This window comes from Macaca mulatta, chromosome 4 (genome assembly GCF_049350105.2).
Source record: "Macaca mulatta isolate MMU2019108-1 chromosome 4, T2T-MMU8v2.0, whole genome shotgun sequence".
NCBI lineage: Eukaryota > Metazoa > Chordata > Mammalia > Primates > Cercopithecidae > Macaca > Macaca mulatta.
In genome coordinates this window covers 137,008,741-137,026,793 of record NC_133409.1, presented here as the reverse complement: position 1 = coordinate 137,026,793, position 18,053 = coordinate 137,008,741, and the positions used below count along the sequence as shown (strand labels likewise).

At 34.8% G+C, this 18,053-nt stretch overlaps 1 protein-coding gene across 8 annotated transcripts in view; it reads right to left on the bottom strand.

The window, feature by feature from the left end:
• SUPT3H (SPT3 homolog, SAGA and STAGA complex component) overlaps window positions 1-18,053 on the bottom strand; it is a 527,796-nt gene that overhangs the window by 272,313 nt on the left and 237,430 nt on the right. For all 8 annotated transcript variants that reach the window (XM_077998598.1, XM_077998600.1, NM_001266569.1 and 5 more), the window contains 1 exon segment: window positions 233-317. Coding sequence is in view for 5 of the 8 variants with exons in the window: in NM_001266569.1 (NP_001253498.1) it covers window positions 233-317 (85 nt within the window). In the remaining 3 variants the exon portion in view is untranslated.

Sequence of the window (18,053 nt, the reverse complement as noted above, 5' to 3'; positions counted from 1 at the left end):
GGAAATTTTCGATATCATGATTGTGTTATAAGTTTATATTATAATATTCCATTGCTGAGGCTCAGCAAATTATGCATTCAACCAGTAAATTTTGTTATATATAAATTATACTTCAATAATGCTAACAAAAAAGAATTCCAGCTGTAAATAAAATATTTTTAAAGTGTTGGGTTACAATCCTATTAAAAGAACACAGAGAAGAGATACCGAATCAAATTATATATGTTCTTACCAGATTAATTAACTGAGTGTGTACCACATCTTCTACCAAAACTGCTGTTTCATGAAGAGGCCTTCTAGCATCACCTAAAGAATACCTGCAAAATAATTTTAAACACACCAATATTAAGGACTATAAAACTAAGAATGGCAAAAAGTGAAAGATATTTATTACATGAATCAGTTTAATAAGAAGAATATAAATTGTTTGCTCAAATGTCTGAATGGGTGTGCAATTTTCTCTAGACAAAGAATATGAAACCTTGGCCAGGCATGGTGGCTCACACCTTTAATCCCAGCACTTTGGGAGGCCAGAGCGGGAGGATCACTTGAGCCCAAGAGTTGGTTACTAGCCTGCATAACATGGTGAAACTCCGCCTCTACAATAAATACAAAAATTAGCCAGAAGCAGTGGCAGGTGCCTATAGTCCCAGCTACTTGGGAGGTTGAGGTGGGAGGATGGCTTGAGCCCAGGCGGCAGAAGTTGTAGTAAGCCAAGGTCATGCCACTGTACTCCATCATGGGCCATAGTCAGACCCTGCTTAAAAAGAAAAAAAAAAGAAAAAAAAGAAAAGAAAGTCTTTCCTACACAAGTTGCAACTTCAAAAGAAAAGTGCAGTGTTATCTATGCTATTTCTGGATTTGTACAGTTTTTTTTTTTTTTTTTTTTTAAGACAGAGTCTCACTCCGTTGCCCAGGCTGGAGTGCAGTGGCACGATCTCGGCTCACTGCAACCTTCGCCTCCCAGGTTCAAGCAATTCTCCTACCACGGCCTTTTGAGTAGCTGAGACTACAGACTCGTGCCACCACGCTTGGCTACTTTTTTATTTTTAGTAGATACGGGGTTTCACCATGTCGGCCAGGCTGGTCTTGAACTCCTGACCTCAGGTGATCCACCCACCTCGGCCTCCCAAAGTCCTGGGATTACAGGCGTGAGTCACTGTGCCCGGCTCGTACAGTATTTTTTAAGGAGAATTTATTTTTTCAAAATGCAAAATACTAACAACTACTTCACAACACTGGCAACCAGTAAATCATGTAATCACATCCCAATTACCAATACAAGAGCTAGTAAGAGCCACATAGAAAGGTATAAAAGTGTATGATGTAATCAGCTTTGAAAATTGATAAGAAAAATTTATGTAAATACCATTGAATATGACTTGGAATCATATAAAAGCAGGTTTTCAAGAATAGATTTAAAAGGCTGGCCTTAAAAGTCCTTTTCTTAAAACTTGAAAGTAGACTGGATGTGCAAAGAATACCTTCTTGGTAAAGAACACTTCAAAATGCATCATAATATATTAAAAATTTATATTTAGAGTATGCTTCAACCAGCAATAGGGAAGACAAAACCAAAGTCAGACAAGATGAAAAAACAGTTCTATAATAGAGCACTGAACCTTCAAAATTTATTCTGAAGGTATCTACCTAATCACAGTAACCTACAGTCTATATTGAACTAGTACAGAATTCAAGGTATAGGAAGAACGTGGGGACCACAAGAAAGGCAGGAAATCAGTTTGAGACTCCAATATAACATCGAGAAACCTAACATCCAGTGACGGTGTCACCCTCAATGTGTGAACTAGGAAAATACCCATTCCAGAGAATGCACTTTGCCTACCTCACCCGAAGCTTTGAGTGGCAGAGGAAAAAATATTCCCTAGGAATTGTTAACCATAAATTCACTTCCATGGTGCCAGAGTATCTGCTGGCCATATAGTCTAAAAAAAGGTCGAGCATTAATTTAAAGTGATTTATATTGATGGTGCCCAAAGGTACCTTGTAGAAACAAATGCAACTCATTTCTTGAAGAACGTATTTCAAACAAATAACTGAAAGAACTCCCATGGATGACATATCAAGGACCATAAATTCAAAATCAAAATTCACTACGTGTACCAGGAATCAAGTCATCATGAATGACAGGGAGCAGGACCAACAAAATGCAGAATCAGACCTACAGCCTACACCTACCTGAATAAATAAGTATCTATTAACTAGAGTAATTCAGGTTTTAAAAGAGAAATGAGAAGTATATGTAGGACAACAAAAACCTTACCAAATGCTTAGTCATTTTTGAAAAAGCACTAAACAGAAATAGAAATGAAAAACATAATTATAGCATTTAAAAAGTTAATGCAGAAAAGTTATCAATCTGATAAAGACCATACATGAAAAACTCACAGGTACCATCCGACTTAACGGTGAAACACTAAAAACTTTTCCCCTAAGATGAGCATTAACACAATGTCCAATTTTGTCACTTCTATTCAACACAATACTGTAAATTTCAGTGAAAGCAATTAGGTAAGAAAAAGAAATAGGCCGGGCGCAGTGGCTCACACCTGTAATCCTAGCACTTTGGGAGGCCGAGGCTGGCGGATTGCATGAGTTCAGGAGTTCAAGACCAGCCTGGGCAACACAGTGAAACTCTGTTTCTACTAAAATACAAAAGAAATTAGCCGGGCATGATGGAGTGCACCTGTAGTCAAGGACTGTAATTGTCATGATTAGTTCCTCCTTGTTTTGATATGTGTGTGTATATGTGCATGCATGTGCGTGTATCTTACATGTATGTGTGTATCTCCTTTACAAAATTCTACTGATTGTATTTTTTTTCTGGAGAACTTTGACTAACATAGCCAGGAAATGAAGAGCTCAATATTGAATAAATGTATTAATATAACTACATCACTTTAGAAAATGAAAAAAAAAACCCTACATAATCATTTCAATAGATGTAAGAAAACCACTCAACAAAATCCAGCAACCACTCATGACAGGAAACCACATACACAGAAGAATTTAAAGCCTTTAAGAACTAGATCAACATAAGGATGGCTATTATCACCACTTTCAGTCAATATTTAAGATTATAGTCAGGACAATAAAACAAGACTAAAACTATAAAAGTACTGGAAAAGAGAAAACTACACTGTCCCTATATGCAGATAATATGAGTATCTACACAGAAAACCAAAAATTAAGAAAAAAATTATTTGAATTAATAAGTTAGCAAGTTTTCTGGCTATAAGATCAATCTACAAAAAGCCATCATTAACATAAAGGTAGAAGATGCAATTAAAAAGAAATATAAATTGGTACTAAACATCATATGAGATGGTAAAGAGACAGGAATAGTCAAAACACTTTTAAAGTACAAGATGGGAGAGTATTTTCTACAGGACTTAATATAAAGCTACAATCATTAAGACAGTATGTTATTTGGTGCAAACAACCAATAGAACAAAAAGAGAATAGAAAGTCCACAATAAAAAGCAAACTCCACAAAGGCAAAAATCCTTTGTTGTATTCACTGATACACGCATTATTTCTTTGGAATACCTGAACAAGGTTTTCCTTCCCTTATTCTAAGTTACTTCAAATGTCACTGTTAAAAAAAAAAAAGTGTAAAGTTATCAAAGCTAAATAACTGGAAATACTTCTTGTATCAATAAAATACACAAATTGCCTAAGCTTTTATGAGAAAGTTAGACCTTTGTACTAAAAACAGTTTTTATTAGCATACACATGTAAAGTTAAGTACCGAAATCAGCTACAACGACTGGTATGAGGTATATCATTTGATGAGTATATTATTTTAATTTTCAGGGTTATTGGTACTTCAGTTTTTCTCCCAAAGCTTTTATAAATAACTTCTGCCATTGTTCCAGTGGTTTTCAGAAAACAGAAATGAAAACTGTTATACCTGGCCACAGTCACTTCCTTTTTTGCTCAGCAATGTATGTACTACTTATAAGCCACTTAAAGACAGATTAGTAATTGATACTTATACAACTATTTTGATTTTTTTTCCCCTTTAAAGACTTACCTCCCAGTGCTATGATGTCTTGACTGACTTACCCTGGGTCTTGTCCTAATCAATGGAATCTGATACCCTGTTCATTTACATACTGTCTGGATGCCTGTAACAATACCAGTACTTCCTGACTACAGTCCACTAAAGGTCTATCAGGAAACTTTCTGAAAAGGCTGCCCCTCTCCTGGTCTCCTGCAGTAGTCTCGGTAGCTATAACACACAATCCTCCATTTTAGGAAGCACTGTAAATCTGACAGCCATGATTACAAGTAAGGCCAGAGCAACTTCATAATGATGGGGGTGGAGCCACTTACACTCTATCCTCTCACGCAAACAGCATTGGCTTTATTCAATGCTGGAATGAAATGTCTCAGTTCAAACTAGGGCAACTGACTCTGCAATTCGCTTGATAGGTACACAGTGAAAGTATGAAACAAACAAGGGCATTAATGAGATGAAGTTAAACTTTTTATTCTGTATACTTATACTGAGATCCAGGAGGATGAATCCTGAACAAAACCATTGGATACTGTTTTAAAAAGCCAGCAGAATTTATGACTAACCCTTTTAACATTTTTGTGTTATGTATATGCCCAATACTATCTAAAATTAGGGGAGATCCTTCAAATAGACATCTATTAAAATACACAATCAACATCTAGTCATTTTGCTCTCAAAAAACAACAGAACCCCTTTTCAGTGGTTTCTAACATCAGCTTTTTAAAAAAAAAAAAAAAAAAGAGAGAGAGAAAGATTTCTTTAAAATGAAGGAGCTTTACTATCTTACTTATGTTGAGCCCACATGTGACATCTTTGGTTAGTAATCTATGCCAAGATGCTACCCAAATATAGCAATAATCTTTTAATCTCTCTATAAATTCTAAAGCATCATTTCATTTGCCAAAATCTGTTCCTAACCTTTGGACCCTATGTAAATGCATGTATTTGATGTTGTGTCCATTGACCCATCCTCCTCATGTCTACATATCCCCAACTGCGAAAAGCAGTCAACTCCAAACTCTTTTCATGGCATCAACTATAAGGGGAAAATAAATACTTTTTGAGCAAGTATATACAGTGTGTGTACATATGTGTGTGCATTTATTTTCAAGTTATACAAATGTATATAATATTATGACAAAACAGCATAAAACAAACACAAAAGAGAAATATCAAAGGAGGTAAAAATAAAACAAACGATTTTTTTTTTTTTTTTTTTGAGGCAGAGTCTTGCTGTGTCGCCCAGGCTGGAGTGCAGTGGTGTGACCTTGGCTAACCGCAGCCTCTGCCTCCCCGCTTCAAGCAATTCTCCTGCCTCAGCCTCCTGAGTAGCTGGGATTACAGGCACCCGCCACCATGCCCAGCTAGTTTTTGTATTTTTAGTAGAGACAGGGTTTCACCATGTTGGCCACACTGGTCTTGAACTCCTGACCTTGTGATCCGCCCGCCTCAGCCTCCCAAAGTGCTAGGATTATAGGCGTGAGCCACTGCCCCCGGCCAAAACAGTATTTTTAAAAATATATTTTATTTATTGGTGTTAGAAAATCTTTTAGCATTCACTAACATATATACATTATTGTTATCAGCATGACCAATCACCCTAGTTTGCCTGGGATTGAGGGGTTTTCCAAATTATTCTCTACCAAGTAAATCATCCTAATTAGTATTAGAAGGTCATGGCATACTTTCCACCAAAAAAAAAAAAGACAAGCCAGATAACAGTTTCCTTTGTTAAAGGAATGGATTAATAATAAATAAAACTTGTATATTTGCTTTCAAACAATTACCATTATTATTTCAGTTCTAAAGTCTCAAAACAGAAACAAATAGTATATGGGAAATTAATTCCTTCATCTAAAGATAATGCTTTTCCATTCTCTGATGTTGAGGATGAAGTTCATGAGAGTCAGTGGATGAGTAGGTGCCCAGCTGACATCTCACTGTAGTCATGGCCCCCCGCTCAGGGAAAGAAGTAGCACCAAACTAAATGACCAGCCAGAGATTTGAGCCCAGAAAAAAACGATGAAGTTCACAGGGCTTGTATCCAACTAAAAAGATTACAGTAATGCTGCTAGAAGTCACACTATATTCTGGCCATCAGCTACAAAGTAGGAAAAGTCAGTAACCATGAAAATATCCTGGAAGTTAGATGATCTGGTTCTAGTTCCCACTCTGCTATTAAGAACTGCTGCAATGGGCAGGTAACTTCTCCTGGCACCTCCGTTTCTCAAGTAAAAGGAGGGGACTAGATTAGATAATTTTTAAAAAACCTTTTCAGAAACTTTATTTTGAATCACATATATCTGATTCAACTATAATTCGTAAGTCTTAAAGACTGTGTCTTCAAGAATGGGGCAACACTGTTATGAGAAAATCAAATTGTACAGAGTAAACTGTGGAAAAAATCATGAAATTAAGAAAAACAAAAACATGTTAAAAATGAGTAAAGCAAATAAATAAATAAATAAATAAATAAAAATAATTGGAGGAAGGAAACAAAGGCTACAGTTTATCCCTGGCCTTATATGTGTAAATAATTTCTAAGAAACATGTCATTGTCCCTTAAACTAAAAAAGAAAAAGGCGAGGGGTGTTGAAAATATTATCACGGAAGTCTACATTATTCTTTTTCAATTAAAAGAATTTAACAGGTCTAACTTTGAGTCTAAAATACTCGTTTTTAAATTTCCAAGCCCTGATTAAGAATAGAGGGGAATGACTAAGTTTCTAACAGAGGGGAAGGACTGATAAAGTTTTAATTAAAGAGATTCTGAAAAAGAAGCAAAGGGGATAAGTTTGGTGATAATCTGTGAGACAGCCTGCTGGGCCAGTCACCAAGCACACAAGACCTACAAGCAGATCTACTCATAAAGCATCTAGAAACCAAACATAAAGAAAGGATAAAGAGATGTTTCTTTACTGCCATGTGTACATCTTCTTGGATGCTGAATTGCTTTCAATACTTACCGCTGGCTACAGACTCTAATGGGGTTAAATCATTCTGGATACTGTGGTTAAGTAATTGCTGTGGTCTTGGGAGCTAGTTACTTTTTTCTTTTTTTTAATTAGCTCTGGCTTGTTTGGACGTTTTCCTACCCCAGGTAATTGACATTACTTTGGAATAGACGCTGTGTGACTATTGCTTGGTGTAAGAAGGCTCTAGGTAACTTGCTGTCCCCAAAAGAAAGGTTTCCCCCCCCCGCTTCAAAGCATTTTTTTGATAACACTTTTATAGACTAAGTATTACTATAATACCCAAAAATTTCTCCCTAATGGAATTACAGTGAATAGGAGGCTGATAAGCACTCACATAATTTAACAGAACTTTGAGAAAACTTTTAGAATTTTATAAAACACCATGAAATAAAATATGTGAAGATACATAAAAAGCAAAATTATTGTTATTATTTATGATGTAAAATAAATAATGCCGATGTAAAAAAAATACAGATATACTAATCTACATATGTTTAAGACAAAAGGTAAGACAGTGTAAAATTTTGAACAGGTAAACATATATTACCTATAGGTATTAATCACTCAATCAACAAATATTAACTGATTGCCTGGTATGTGTCAGTCACTGTGCTGGTGGCTTGGAATATATCAGTGAACAAAACAGACAAAAAATGAGTCGAGTTTACATTCCAATGAGGAAAAGACACAATAAACAATATAACTAATGAATTACTAAATAATTTGTATATTAGAAAGCTGACAGAACAAAAATGTAGAACAGAATCACGAAATGTAAAGTATGCGATAGGCAGTGTGAAATATTAAAACATGTATTTATTAAGATCTGATGTGTGAAAGAAATAGCTTTAAAGAAATGAAAAAATACATACATTAGAAAATTTTTTAAAAATCAAGACTTACATAAGAAAGCTCATCCATAAATATTTACAAGAAAACTCATAAAACTCATCTACAGTGCATGAAAATGTGCATCTGAGAAAGTTTACAAAACTAGCACAATATCTTTATGAATTTCTTCTAACAATTTATAGGACATTTTTCTTCATATATCCTACATTTCTAAGAAGCACATATTCCCATCTTCAAACTGTTAATAGATAGCAGCATAAAGCAAATTATTATAAACCCTCCCTATTTGAGGAACAGGAAAGATATGTATAGCAATCACTGAATGTTAGTTAAAAAAAGAATCTAAAAGATTATGTAGTCCATTGATTCTGTTTTAAACAGACGGAAAATTAAAGTCCAAGAGGTTAAATAGCCATCTCAAGGTCGTAAGTACAGTTAGAAGCAAAAGCTAGGAATTTTACCTCATCCAGAACTCATTGTACAACAACATGCTAAATCAAAGTCCATTAGGCCTCCAAAACATTTAATGGACTTTACTATCTTATTTTGACTGAAATTTAGTCAAAAAACTAACTTCCTATAACACTGAAAACAGATACACTACAATCACAATAACACCTTATAGTCATAGAGGACTTTTCTCACCTATCATTTAAAACAAACTGTTAAGCATGCAAAAAGGAAAGTTTCTCCCATATTACATAAATCTGGGATCAGTGAGAGTCAAGAAAGTTAAGAGTTACCTGGGGAGTCAGCAACAGTAAGAGTCAGAATTACTTGGTATGAGACAGTCACATAGAGATAAGAGAATTTTGTACTAGCAGATCTTCAGAAAATTATCAATATAAAATGGATATAAATGTGGTATACTGCAACAACATTTTTCAGATTGACAGTGTCCAGAAAAAGAAGTATTTTGTAATTAAATTAACTTGGAAAATGACATATTTTATTCTTCACTAGATTTGCAATGCATGTTACCATATTAGACACTCTGAGAGGTTCAGAAGAAAAGAAACTTTTGATTTTAAATGTATTTACTATCTATGTAATCTTTTTCTAAGCCCATGTAGTTACACAGCATTGAAAAAAATTTAGGAAACACTGATTTAAACAAACAAACAAAATAACCTCCAAAATAACTTTAAGGACTTTAGTGAGAGGATTCCAAATAAAATGCAGCCTAAGATGTTAGAACTTCAAAGCCAAGTTCTTCAGTTTCTAACAATGAGATGATGATGGTGGTGATAATGGCAAATATTGTGAGCTTTTAAAAAATTCACTTACATTCAATGAATATTTATTGAATACTGGGTTTACATCATGCCAGGCACTGAATATCATACTAGTTGAGAATTTTCAAAGTTCCCACAAACTTAAAGACATGACTGATTTTCTGTAGCCATGGCAATAAACAGCCACCAGAACCAGGAACAGACTCATTCCAGTCAACACACACTTGAGTGCCAACCTATCAACAACATTCTCATCTCTCTTTTTATAGATTATGCCAACTCCAGAACACGACCAATCCCTGAACTCAATGCTTCCTGGAAACTCAAAAGAAGATCAGCAGCCTGCCTTGCTAACAAACTGTGCTTGACCAGCATGTATCTCTCCTTTATGATAAGAAGCAATAAATCAAGTTTTCTCTTTTTATTTCAGATACTGAATGACAGGCTCATTATTTTTCACAGCGTTGAAGGAAGTTTGCCTTCACAAACTTGTCAGCCTAACCTCCCTTCCTCTCCTTCTTCTTGCATTTTATTTTGAAAGATTCCTAATCAACAGAAAAGCTGAAGTGAAATGAACACCTGTAAATCCTTCACCTAGAATCACCAATTGTTAACATTTTGGCACAACTGCGTGCATGTTTCTTTCTCTCTCTCTTAAAAATTATACAAACATACACTTGTATTCTTATCTGTATTAATTTTTCTTTAAACAGTAAGCATGTACTAAGTGCCAGGTATACTTATATGTATTATGTCATTTAAACCGCTTAAAGACCCTGCAACACACTATCACTATGCCTGTCCCTCTGCATCTTGGAGAGATATTTGTTCTAGTAAGTGAAATTCTGGGTTTTTAAAAATTAATTTCCATATGCTGGGATTAGCTTTGTCCCCTGGAACTGATGAAATAACAAATCCTTTTACATGACAGGTCTTCAAAAATATGAAGAAAGCTTACTTTAAAGGTCTGGTTTCGATTTGTTTTTGTTAAACAGCATCTGTTTTAAACAGCTTTATTGAGATATCATTTACATACCATAAAATCCAGTTGTTTAAAGTGTACAATTCAATGACTTTTAGTAAATTTACAGGGTTTTACCATCATCACCACAATCTAGTTTCAGAACATTTCCATCATTCCAAAACAATGTCTCATGCCCATTTATAGTCAGTCCTATTTCCCATCCTCAGCCAAAGGCAACCACTAATCTACTTGAAGAAACCATGCATCCTCTCTAGTCTTCTTCAAGGTTAAAGATTTCCTATTTCTTATCATTTTGGTCTCAATGTAAATGGCGTATCTTTGAAAAGACTTTCCAAAACTACTACCACTTTCAATTCTCACTTGAATCAGAGTAGTTTGGCATTTATTTGATTTATATATTAAGGTCCTACCCAAGTTGTCAGAAAAAAAAGAGTTACAAAACTTTTAGTAAACAAACCGAAGGAATGCAAACCTCTAAGTGTTGAACAAGTCCTAGGCCAATTATAAAGCCCTGTAGCAAAGAGATATCCTTGAAACAACAGATCCAATAATGAACACTTTGTGGGCTGGGAAGAGTTGATTCAGCTTTCAAGCTGTCCTTGTCTGAAATATAACTCTCCATCTCATCCAGCAGAACATCAGGAGAGATGACATCAAACATCTCACTGAAATTTTTAGTCTACAACTGTGGCATTACCTTAATGAAAGTAAAATTGTTTTATTCTGATATGAATTGGGACCGCATGCAAGTTCCTAATAATTACAGATTCCAAAATTTTTATTGAGATTGATGTCAAGTTCATCAGGGTATAATGACTAGAATCTCCTTCACCCAACATTTTAAAAAATGAAGCAAACTCACGCCAAAATAGTAACTTAATTACACTTCCTTACATAACATTCTAGAAAAACCAGTTGGCAATAATTAATACCACTACTGTACATAATCTTTTTCCTAATGTAGTTGTACTTGCAAAATCTAATTTGTCACCAAAAACAATGGCTTTGGTCTCATAGAATATAATACTGAATAAATAAAACTATAAATTAAAAAATATGTAAATAATGCAACTCAAAAATTAATTGTGTAAATATCTGTGACTGCCAATAGGGAAATACGTAATATATTCCAGTTGTACTACATAATATATTCCATTAGTTCCTTCACAAAGGGCTTTCATTTGAATCAGGAAATATATAAGACAATTGTCTTAGTGATCAGTCACTTTTAAGAACCTTAAGAAAAAGCTTATCTCTAGTCTCAACAATACTATATTCCTCAAATAAAAATGAAATTTAGTATACCCAGAAGAAATGTGTTTTCAGTTTGTTCTCTAGAACATGGATAAAAAGTGATGACATGAGAAAGATGTTAAGACACAATGCTACTGAGAATAAACACATAGCATACATTAAACGATCTTTTAGTTTTACTTTAATATATAGTTAATAACTTAAAAATTTGGCATGCATAAATAATAACCCTTTATAGATATTTATATACACTATTAGCACTGAAACTCATATTAATCTTTAAATCTTACTATAAAAAGTTCAGTATGTACTTGTAGAAGCTTATAATGAACATATATTTAAGTATACTAAAAATATTAATGAAAACATACATCTCTGTACCTACCAACTATCAGCCTGTACATGATTAAGACCTTCATAGGTAAGAGGCTCCTTGGTAGCAAATAAAAATATTAATAGGCAATATCAGGAAATTAATTATTTATAATAGTTAATATCAATAAAACAGTAGTTAAGACACTACCTTAGAGCTTCACAGAATCCTACAACTTTCAAACTCCTCTGTTTATTATATAAAAGTCTTTGAAATCTGGCTTCTCTCTGGTTCCAGCCTTATTTCTAGCCATGCACCGTTTGTTCCTGACATATCAAACTCCCTATGGACAGCTGACCACACAACAGGTTTCATATCTTCTCACTTTTGTACATGGTATTTTCTCTGTCAAATAAGTCTTTGTTTCTTCTTCCACTCAGCCAATGCCTTCCAAACTTAGTTCAACGGGTACGACCCTTGGGAAATTTTCCGTAATACTCATTTGCACCTCTACAGCATATTGCACTGATTGCCCTAACTCACCTTTCACCTCATACTATATCCATTCCCATTGCCAAGTAACTTTAAGTAGCCCTGCACTATAACCCTGAGCTCAACTCTGTTGTGTTATTTGGCCAATGGGATATCATTTGCAGCAGAGGCTAAGAAGTGCTTAAGCATTTCAACTTGCACTCTTGCACTCTGCCACTGCCATGAAAGTATGACAAGGCTAATCTGCTGGAAAATTAAGAGATACATGAAGCAGAGCTCAGTCACCCCAGTCATCCCAGTTGAGTTATTGTAGATCAGCTGGCAGTCAGCTGACCTTCAGATAGATAACAGAGCCCAGTTGAGATTGGTGGGGTTGCCTAATCTACTGTCCTAGACATACAATCATAAATGCTGAGGTTTCACAGTGTTTTGTTATACAGCATTATTGTGGCAATAAACAACAGATCCCACTCGTAGATGCTTCCATAGCACTCTTCACAACCTCCTCATAGTATAGTTACATAATTATATAGTTATGTAGTTACACAGTCATACTTTTATATTAACTAATTTATCTCTATTCTCCCCTATGCATTTAAAGGAAAAAAAAATCGCCTGTTACTTAAATTTGTATTCTCAGCATCTAACAAGATGCCAGTTGTATGTGGGCACTCAATGTATGACTGGGGAAGAGAAGGAAGGAGGACTGATTCACCTCCCAACTGATTCCACTATTATCTCAGACCACAAGGAGCCTTCCCCATGTTGTGAAAGTTCAGTGGGCACACAAACTAGATACTGCTAAAGCAGATTAAAACTTTAAGCATATAGGTTTTAATATATGCTATTAATATACGTATATAGCTGCCTGTTGGATGAGCACAGATGGCCACAAATTCATGTGATTTGTGGGCATAATGTTAACAGGAAAGAGCCAATAATTGCAGCACTTTGGACCAAATATAGAGTGCAATTAGGTTATGCAGTAAAAGATGCCAGGGCAGAGAATCAAAGGGTGTATTCCTAGAAAACTTAAGATTTTCACATGTAGAAGGAAAAATGTTTGAAATTTCATTAAACTTGGTATATGCATTTGGGGCCAAGTAAAAAATATTCAAAAAGGAACCAGATTAATGATTTAGTTTTTTAAAGGCAGCAAATACTTTTAAAAAAGAAAAGGAAAAAAATGAATCTGAAAATATATAGAATTTAGAATCCATTTAATAATGATAGTTACGACAAAAATGACAATGAGTCGATTATATCCATAGTACATACTGAGGATTTACTGTTTGCTAGACACCACCGAACTGATTCAAATGCCAAAATGGCTCTATAAGGTAAGTACTATTACCATTGCCACTTCAAGACTTGAAGAGGTTAACTAGATTACCCAAGGAACATATTTAATAAGTGGCAGAAATGGGACTCCAACTCCCACCAGTCTGACTGCAAACTCTAAAAAAACAAAAACAAAACAAAAAAAACCCCTCTAACTGCTCTATAATATTGTCTTTCACAGAAACTGAAGAGACTTTGGAAGTAATTTATTTCAGTTTCCGCCACGATAAAGACAATTTTAAAAGTGAAAAGACTATATAGGCTGGGCATGGTGGCTCATGTTTATAATCCCAGGATTTTGGGAGGTCAAGGCAGGAGGATCACTTGAGCAAAAGAGTTTAAATCCAGTCTGGGTAACAGTGTGAGACCTTGTCTTAAAAAAGAAAAAAAAACACTATATAAACACGTATCCAATTTAGGGTGACTGGAGTAGGATGATGATGATACTTTGATAAAATTGGAAATAACTTTTTGACAACCAGTGTGGTACATGCAGAAATGCAAACCAATATATAAATGACACAATAGTTGAATTTGTAAGATTAAGAGGAAAACTAAAGAAGCTGAACAACAAATGATGTCTACATCAATAACCAAAAAAACGAATCTATTAAAAGGCTGAACAAATTCTTCCAAGTCAAAAGCAAATAACTGGCTTCCTCTCTATTCATGAAAAAAGCTGAGTTTACCACATGAAATTTACCTTGATTTTAGGTCTTAAGAATTAAGGGTAAATATTAAAGCTATAAACCTGGAGAACTCCATAGTGTCTTTATGCATAAATCACATAGAAATTTCTCAGGTTCTGAGATAAAGTTCAAGAATAATTGTACTAAACAATGCAAAAATTTCCCAAGGCTAAAACTTGGTAAATATAAACTGCAGAAATATTAGAACAATAATAAGTATAGGGTTAACCTCATCATACTATTAATAGATACATTACAATACAAATATTACACAGATATTAAAATTGATACTTGGGAACAGGTTGATTATCTAGGTATGTTAATTATTATTATATTCAGAGGGAAATATTCCTTGCAGCATAAAGACACCAATACCATTCATATACTGTTTCCAGAGAGTTTAATAAACAGAAAAATTCCACAAAAATCTTAGCCCAGTAACTCTCCACATCCAGGATCTCTAATTTCCATAACCTCTAGATCCTACAAGAGTAAAAATTAGAGCTTCTTTTATGGTGGACAAATTTCCTATCTCAAAGCCTTTGGAGAATGTCCCCTTTTCCTCTACAGAGAGAATGCCTGGACAACTCTAGAGGAAAGAGGGAAACTGCGATGCTCTGCATGTCCTGGGGACCAGAGGTTTCCAGGAGTCAAACAAATGTAAACAATTTGACTTCCTGAGTATTGACAAGGAATTAGAATATCAGATTACTAAATCTGGGTTTTCTCAGTTGCAGGGCTTCCCTTTCCCCCCCATTCCAAAGATTTCAAAAACCTATGAAATTATGCCACGGGGTGATTATCCAAGTATATCTTTCACAGCTAAATGACTCAAAACAATATTTAACATTTCAAATTAAATTATTCATAATGCAGTATTCAATTCTTCACTAAACTCACAAAACTCATTTCTACTTATAGATTTTTTTTTTTTTTTTTTTGAGACGAAGTTTCGCTCTTGTTGCCTAGGCTGGAGGGCAGTGGCACGATCTTGGTTCACTGCAATCTCTGCCTCCCGGCTTCAAACAGTTCTCCTGCCTCAGCTTCCCAAGTAGCTGGTATTACAGGCACCCCACCACCATGCCCAGCTAATTTTTGTATTTTTTTAGTAGAGACGGGGTTTAACCACGCTGGCCAGGATGCTCTCAAACTCCTGAACTCATGATCCACCCGCCTCTGCCTCTCAAAGTGCTGGGATTACAGGCGTGAGCCACCGCACCTAGCCAGATGTGTTCTTTAAAACTCTGAGTAAAGAAAGTTAAGTGAAAGAGATCTTTCATTTAAAAAAACAAAAAGAAAGAAAGAAAAATTAAAAATGAAGGAATTGTATTTTCTACATATATTAACTTTAAAAAAGAAAATGCAAAATTAATCTACTTACCATAAATATATTTTCACACATGTGTCATCTTTATTATGCTATTAAATGCTAGAGCCTACAATAATCTATTCTAGACATTGGGAGCAAGGGTTTGGCAAGGGAGTGGAAAAGCAACAAGGCTGCCTGTAGCACTTTTAGTACATGTTACAAGAATAATCCATAACAAAAAAACATGGCTTCAATTCAGTATAACTACTTCAATTTTCTTAAAATCACACATACTTTATATAGTTAAAGCCCTTATATACTTCCTCTCTCAAAAACTTAGGAATAATTTCACAGTATCTAAGGAATAAGAAAAAAATGTTTTTAAATAAAATATTGATATTTAAAATGTCTCTTTAAGCTATTTGCTAACAAAACAAAATATCAGACTTTGAAAGAATACTAAACCCACCATCATTAACTTTATTTTGGTAACTAACTTTATCCCTATGACTTGATAACAAAGTTAACCTTTAAGGATAAATCACCATATACAACATTAAAACACCAAAAATAGAAGACGGAATTGCTCCTACCTCCATAACATTTTGTTTCTAATTAAAAATAAAAAATTGGGGAGTATTGTTGAACAGAATTCATATGAGAAGATATATCAAATTAAATGAGAGGAACTTCATGTCTATTTTCTAAGTTTATATCATACTGAATACTGTGCTTGCAGACCCAATGAACAAGAATAATCATCCACAAATTGCTAGAATCTTTCATTTTGGATTCTACACTGAAAATGAAGGGTGGACATTTAGAGTCTACATGTTCCATTTTCAGCTTCATCATTAACATGTTTGAGAACCTGGGGTAAATTTCTTTACAACAGGTAAATATTCTAATACCCTATTAGTTAATGGACGCTAGATCTAAAAGCTGACACTTAAGTGGAATACTACATAAATTTAGTCCTATTTTCTTTATTGGGTTTTCTGATTTAAAATTCTACCACATATATACATAACCATGTTAATTTGCATATAACCTTAATTCACTTTAACAATATTCACTGAACATCAACCAAGATGAAAGTCTTCTAAAGGCTGAGGAATGCAAATGTAAACACCAAGTCCTTGTGAACTCCAAAATTAGTACATAGCACACTGGTAAATGAGATACAAATAGGCACACATGAAACTCTCTTTCAGTCAATCTAACTTAATTAAAATTGTACTATGACAATACAAAAATTATCAATTTTTTAAGTGTGAATTTTAAATTGTACAATTTCTTTCTTTTGTTTTTTTTGTTGTCCAGATAGGGTCTCGTTTTGTCACCCAGACTGGAGTACAGTGGTGTGATCATGGCTCCCTGAAGCCTCCACCCTCTGGTCTCAAGTGATCCTCCCACCTAGGCCTCCCAAAGTGCTGGGATTACAGCTGTGAGCCATTGCACTCAGCCACTAAATTATATAATTTTTTAAAGTACAATTAAAAATTTGTACTGTACAAAAAATGAAACAAAGATTTTCTATCTTTTTTCTTTTTTTTAACCTGTGTGGTGAAGTGTAACAGGCTGGGAAAAAAACTACAGGTGTAACCCAAGGGTCAGCAAATATTTTCTGGAAAAGGTCAAACAGTAAATATCTTCACTTTTGTGGGCTATAAGGTCTCTTTTGCACAATGGCCATCACAGTACCAAAGCAGCCAATGACAGTCCATACATGAATGAATATGTATAGCTATGTTCCAGTAAAACTTACGAATGGTCACTGCAATCTGAGTTCTGCATCTCACATAATTTCATCTCACGTAAGTGCTACATCTCACGAAATATTACTCATCTTTTGATTTTTTCCCCAACCATTTAAAAATGTAAAAAATATTCATGGTTATACAGGCTGCACAAAAACAGGGAGCTATGTGGATTTCGCCTTCAAGCCACAGTTTGCCAATCCCTGGTATAATCAAACACCAGTATCAAATAATATGAATTAAGAGTGACTAGTAGCTGACCATAATTGCCACTGTTCAGAGAGGAGAGAAAGGAAAACATATTCAAATAATCAAGAACTTCTTTTAAAGAAGTATTTGAGTAAGAGCTTGAGTTAATCTAAGGATGATAACTCATTTACTGTAGCTATTATATTATTTAGTAACTGCAAGAAAACTGTTCCACTCTTTAAAATAAAACACTAATTTGTCAAAATATACAGAAAACAAGCAATCAACATCATGTTCTTATTTAAATTGTAAGAGTACAATTGAAAAATTGTACTAGCTGGGCACAGTGGGCTCAGGCCTGTAATCCCAGCACTTCAGGGAGGCCGAGGCAGGTAGATTACTTGAGGTCAGTCATTCAAGACCAGCCTGGCCAATATGATGAAACCCCCTCTCTACTAAAAATACAAAAATTAGCTGGGCATGGTGGTACGTGCCTGTAATCCCAGCTACTTGGAAGGCTGAGGCAGGAGAATCCCCTGAACCCGGGACGCGGAGGTTGCAGCAAGCTGAGATTGCACCACTGCACTCCAGCCTGTCTGACAGACACTCCATCT